The sequence below is a fragment of the Phascolarctos cinereus genome, unplaced genomic scaffold (genome assembly GCF_003287225.1).
Source record: "Phascolarctos cinereus isolate Bilbo 61053 unplaced genomic scaffold, phaCin_HiC Scaffold_726;HRSCAF=1367, whole genome shotgun sequence".
Taxonomy (NCBI): Eukaryota; Metazoa; Chordata; class Mammalia; order Diprotodontia; family Phascolarctidae; genus Phascolarctos; species Phascolarctos cinereus.
In genome coordinates this window covers 350,698,972-350,705,249 of record NW_027556098.1, presented here as the reverse complement: position 1 = coordinate 350,705,249, position 6,278 = coordinate 350,698,972, and the positions used below count along the sequence as shown (strand labels likewise).

Genomic DNA, 6,278 nt, shown 5'->3' with positions numbered 1-6,278 from the left:
CCTTGTTAGCTGTGTGACCCTGGCCAAGTCACTTAACCTTTATTTGCCTCAGTTTCTTCAGCTGTAAAATTGATAACAGCACCTATTCCACAGGTTTGTTATAAGAATCAATTAAGATTTTACTGGTAAAGCACTCAACACTGGGCCTGGCATATAGTAGGCACTATATAAATGCTTATCTTCCCTTCTCAATTTATTCTTTAGTCATGTACTCCACATGTTTACTGGGAGAATATCCCAGAAGCTGACTTGGAACTTCCAGCTCTTCACTATTCCTTAGAAGTAAAGTGCTAATGGAAAGGATATCGAGGACTGCAAATTACTCATTGATAAAGAAATTTTTAATAATGGAGGAAGATAAAAATTGATGCTATTAGGATCTAAATGTTTGAATATACAAGAGGATCAGAAATACAAAAGTGGTCTACAAAATTGTACATATTAGGGAAGTGTTTATTTTTTTTAGTTGAACTAAAAGATAATAGGTAAAAGAATATAATGGGAAGCAATCAAAGAAGGCATGAAAGAAATTTAGAAATCAGAGTGAAACTGGGTCATGGGTTTTGACGTTGGAGGGACTCATTACCAGTAACTGAGAGAAAGTAAAATAAGGCTTTTTCAAAACTACTCACAAGTGAGTGTAAGGAATTATCTATTCTGAATTCACAATTTCATCCAAAAGGCCACCAATACTTTCCCTGCTGGGGCATTAGACCATATTTCAGGGTTCACAATGTGGACAGTCAGCTCAGAAGAATCAGTCTTAAAGAATTAGAGTTGATTACAATGGTGTCCAGATGTCCAGGCCAATGTGGTAATTAGCCCCTTATAAAATGGCATCACTATAGGATTTTAAAAAAGGATGTCAGGAGAAGAGTGGTGTTATTATTCTTATTAAGAGGCATCTTCTGGTATGATCACTATGTTTAGCCTGTGAATATTCCCCTAATGATCCCTGGAAAGTGCAAATTAATGTTGGAGTTCCAATTCTGATTTATTTTGTGAGTAATATCTTTAACACCTTTTCCCGGATCTGCTTGGTCCTAACTCCATAGATGACAGGGTTAAGCATGGGTGGGACAACAACATAGAGATTAGCCAGAAGTATATGGATGTAACGAGGGACATTCTTGCCAAAGCGGTGTGTCATGAAAGAAAATAAGGCTGGAGTATAAAAGGCCAAGATGACACAAACGTGGGAGCCACAGGTACTCAGGGCCTTTAGCCTGGCATCCTGGGAAGGGAGGTGAAAGACAGCTTGGAGAATCTGTACATAGGATAGAGCTATAGCTACAATGTCCAACATTAGAGTCCCAATAGCACATAGACCATAGACCATGTTGACTCTGATGCTTGCACAAGCCAATCGAGCAATGCCCATATGTTCACAATAAGTATGAGGAATGACATGATTTCCACAGAAAGGAAGTCGAAGGATCAGGAACACAAAGGGAATCACTGTGAAGAAAGACCTCACCACCACCACAATTCCCATGAAGGCCACCACCCTGTTGGTGAGGACAGTGCTGTAATGCAAAGGATTGCAGATTGCCACATAGCGATCATAGGCCATCGATGACAGTACAGCTGATTCCATCACAGTGAAGATATGTATAAAGAACATCTGGACAAGACAGGTACCAAAGCTGACCTCCCTCAGTCTAAACCAAAATATGCCCAACATCTTGGGAATAGTAGCTGTTGATAGGCCTTGATCAATGGTGGCCAACATGACCAGAAAGTAGAACATGGGCTGGTGAAGTGTCTTCTCAGTCTGGATCACAAACAATATGGTGATATTTCCCAAGAGGGCAATAAGGTACACAATACAAAAAGGGAAGCCAATCCAGATGTGGAAATTTTCCATTCCTGGAATTCCTAGTAATATGAAAAAGGGGGGATGGAACTGAGTATCATTGGAATGGGGCATCCTTTTTGTAGCTGCAAGTGGCTATGGTCATTGAAGATGACTTTCAATCACTGGAAAGGATTCAAATGTTATCATTTCATCCTTCTGCATTCCTAGATAAATATAGGAAAGTTTTTTTTAATACTTCTAGAATAATTTAAAAAAAAAAACAGAATCTGACATGCCTTCAGAAATTAGGATCTCTTTAAACACTTGCCCAAACAGAAATCTGCTTATGACTTATTTAACAAGTAGTCATGTAGCATTCAAGTAAAGTCCTCAAATGAACTAGAACTCACTGACTCCCAAGGCAGGCCATTCCCCTTTCAGATAAGCCTGATTCTTAGGAAGTTGATATTTACATTGATCTAAATTATTCAAATCTTGAATACCTACCAATTCTGCCTAGTTTTGCCCATTTAGAAATTCTTCTTATGTAGGACAGGCATCCAATAGTTGAAGACAGTTATCATGTTGTCCCCAAGTCTCTTATTTTTTCCCTCCAATCTAAATATTCTGTTTCTTCCCCCTACCTTGGAAAGTCTTTAATTCTTGTCACTTGAAAGTGCTCCAATGTATCCATGTCAACACAATGACAATGTGCATTCTTACATTTGACACCTAAAATTGAACACAATATTACAAATTGTACTTCACCAGAACATAATACAGCTACACTATCACCTCCCTCATATTTCCATTAAATCAGTTTAAAGCTGAATATTAGTTCTGGTGTCTATTCAATGACATTGACTTATAGTGAGCTTGTATTGCACTAGAAAAAAAAAGGTACCTTTTTCTTTTTAAAATTGGTACAATTGTCTAGTCTAATTCCCCCTTACCTTTAGTTGTAGAATCTCTGTTGAGGGCCAATCTTAAGAGTCTGATAAGGGTTTAAGATCCAAGGCAGAGTTTGACCTCTGCCCAGGCTTTTACCCATAAGGGCTCGATGATTAAGTGGTACGGCTCTTCAATCCCTTCCTGATTAGGAGGTCCCTGAGACATTCCTTCTCACTCTTTGAACCTTAGATTTACACATTCACTCCTCTATGCAGGTGGCGCCAAGGCACCTGGGAAAACCTTGGAAAATACAACCCAATCTAGGAACCCTGATAACAAGGAAATTCATGTTGTCACATCCTCAGCAGATGTTTTGGGGAGTATCTCATGGGGAGGATTCTTCGAAGTTAGGCTAGATTTTCTCTATATATCCTGTACCTTCAGATGAATAAACTGAGTCAGTAATTCTACTCTGCCTGGCTCATGTCATAAGTTATTTCACGCCTCTCTGTTCGGTGTACAATCTGGTTGTGGGCAACAAATCTCTTTTAGCATTAACATGAAAATTTTACACTTATAAATATTTAATTTTATCATATTAGATTTATTTCATCCTTTTCTCATTTTGAATTCTGTTTGGAACATGACAATCATTCAGTGTGCTAATTATCCTCCCAAATATGTCATTATTTAATTATCCAAACCTGCACAGGTGAGTAAGAAAAGAGCACCTCACATGAGGTTACAATTCTATAATGTCCTAAACACACTAGCCATTAACATGTGGCAAAAACAAGCTAACAAATACAATAGCATCTTCTATGGCTTAATCCTTTTTCCAATAAGTCTCTTCCAAAATCAAAAGTCAGAAAGGCTTGTAAATTTGGAAACCTCAGTAAAATCACCTGTCCAGCAGGTGATTGGGAAATTCTGCTCCCCCTAGTCTCTATCCTCCATATAGGAATGATCAAAGCCTGCACACAGAAGCCTAGAGAAGTTAATGAGACAAGTTGCACTCATAGTGTACCAGCTCAAATCTTGAATATTGTGCTCAATCCTGGGCATCACATTTAAAAAATAAATAAATAAATTATTGAATTCATACTGTACCTACAGGAGGAAGAAAATAATTTCAAATGACTTGAAATGGTCAAAAATATTAGTTTAAGAAGTATTGATATTGATATAGTGCTAGTATGAAGTTCAAATGTCATGACCATACTGTTACTTATGTCTGTTGTGTCTCTATTTTTTTCATCTTTTCAGGTAGAAAAGATTAGGAATTGTGATATCCTTGTGAATTTCACAAGGTTAGGAAAATGAGCCAACCAGAAATTCAGGAATTGGAGTCCATTCCAGGATCTACCAGAAGCCAGACAGTGAAGAATAAAGATCTATTGTCACTCTACTTGATCTAGTCTAGCATGAGCAGAAATGCATATTCACCCATCCAATAACCATACTGCATTTGGAAATTTAACTTGGAGAGATAAACATCATGTAGAAACTATATTTCATCTTTGGCTTTTGCTAAATTTTCTTGGCAAATGTCACTTTCTAAAATCTAATCATTTTAATTTGTTTTAATTGGATAAATGAAACTGGATCACTTATCACTAGGGTTTAGTAATACAGAGAGTCCACTGAAATGGGGGCTTGACCCAATATTATTAGTTAGACAACCCCACCTCTCAGAGGTGCCCTAGAGATACCAAGAAAGTCAGAGACACAAAGAAATAGAGGAGAAGAGGTAGAGGAAATAAGCATAAATCATTGAGCAAAGAATTGTGAATAGTTTCTCAATGTCAGAGAAAAGATATTTCTCTGAGACATTTGACTGCAGATTCACTTTATTCTGTCACAATTTTAGTTACCGACAATGGAAAAGAATGTTTAAGTTCCTTCTTTGGAAAATTAAAAATAAAAAACAATAAAAAATAGAGCTATAAGAGAACTTAACATTTGATCCAATATTCTATTCTAGGTGAAACAGAATGATGTAAAAGAATGGCTTCTGGATTTAGAGGTAGAATACCTGTGTTCAAATTTTGACTCCGCTTCTTACTACCTGTGTGATCTTCCACAAGTAATTTTCTCTTTCTGAGGCAAGTTTTGCATATAGAAAATTTGAGGATTGAACTCAGTGAGTTTCTAAGGTCTCTTCCAGCTCACAATCCATGTATGAAACCACATATTGTATTGGAATTCCCTCTACAGCATCCTAACTAGTCACTGAGTCATAAAGGCAGAATTTTATTCATAATTTTTTTCTCTATGCTGAGATTTTTTTTTAATCTGCCTTTCTGTAGTGTCCCCCTTTTCTCTTTTGGGTTTTCTCTTCTGGGTTCACAGAAGATAAACATGTTCACCTCTTCCTACAATTTTTTTTCACTATAAATCATTTAAATAAAAACAAATGTAATGTAATGGATCAATTCTTTTTATTCAATATTCAGGCAAACGTCTGGCCCCTTTCCATCTGCTGCCTGAAGGAAACCTTCCTTTCTTCCTTACACTGTTCACTCCTCAGTCTGGATCTCTTTCCTCTCCAAATTTTCCATCCTTCCATGACATGCACTATACCCCTCCCACTGGCGACATAGAAATAGTTACAGAACTATGTTCAGGTTAAAGAGATGAGAAAACAGCACTCGTCCTTCTTTGCAGAGTTGGGGGTCTATGGATATGAAACATTGCATATACTATCACAATCAATACATTAATTAGTTTTACTGAACTTTTCTTTTTCCTTCTTTCTTTTATCTCTCTTAAAATGGATCATTCCCTGGGTAGCAGGAGAGCATTTAGAAATGAAAGTAAGGTAAGATCAAAAATCAATAATTATTAAAGAAAAAAGATAAAACTGCTAAGGTTAGAAAAAATAAAACAGGGTTCCATATTTTGACTCACCAAGACTGATATCAGAAGGAAATCTTGTATCTGTCTTGACATCACTCTGCTGACCTCTGAATAGGTATGAGGAGAAAGATTTTATAATGTTGTAGAATACACTGAATGGCTTTAGCATCAAAACTCCTGAACACTCCCTAGGGTCTATCCTTTGGGAAAGGGAAAGAGCCCAAAGGGTGGTTTTAATAACCAACAAACACTCTGCCAATTTAGGAGCTACTGTAGACCTTGGGATATGACTTCAGGTCTGGGGAGTGATGAGAGAAGGCCTACTTCTGGGCCAAGAGGTCTCAACTCTCCTCCAAGTAAACTAGAGGAAACAGGTGAGATAATTTAGGCAAAGGGGCCAGGATTCAGAGAATTGCCTAGGGGAAAATGGAAAAAGGAGATAGTCAAGGGCAACCTGAACTCATATGAACTGAGGGCACAGTGAATATTACATCATGAAAAGGCCACAATTAATGAGTTCGCTTGAAAAATGTAACCTCAGAAAATATTTTACTCAACCACCTTTTAATTATTAACATGAAGCCAGGCATAAAACAACAAGTAATGGACTAGGCAAATATTTTCATTTCACAACTGTAATAGAGGGTATTTTGCACAAGAGCCAAGTAGAAGAGGCCTCCACTGCAGATGGACCTTTGTTTATATGATGTGGTGACTTCCTCAAGTCACA

General features: G+C 37.3%; 1 protein-coding gene across 1 annotated transcript; it reads right to left on the bottom strand.

The window, feature by feature from the left end:
- Nucleotides 1-364: 364 nt before the first annotated feature.
- LOC110195260 (olfactory receptor 52E4-like) lies at nt 365-2,004 on the bottom strand. Its single transcript, XM_078146609.1, has 2 exons — nt 1,011-2,004; nt 365-772 (listed from the first exon to the last, which is right to left on the bottom strand). The coding sequence occupies exons 1-2, from the start codon at nt 1,928-1,930 to the stop codon at nt 664-666; spliced, it is 1,029 nt and encodes a 342-aa protein (XP_078002735.1). The 5' UTR covers nt 1,931-2,004; the 3' UTR covers nt 365-663.
- Nucleotides 2,005-6,278: the final 4,274 nt, after the last annotated feature.

Coding starts and splice junctions, on each gene's coding strand:
- LOC110195260 (XM_078146609.1), bottom strand. CDS start 1,930: ATGCCCCATTCCAATGATACTCAGTTCCATCCCCCCTTTTTCATATTA. Junction 773..1,010: donor CGGGAAAAGGTGTTAAAGAT/ATTACTCACAAA, acceptor TAATCAACTCTA/ATTCTTTAAGACTGATTCTT.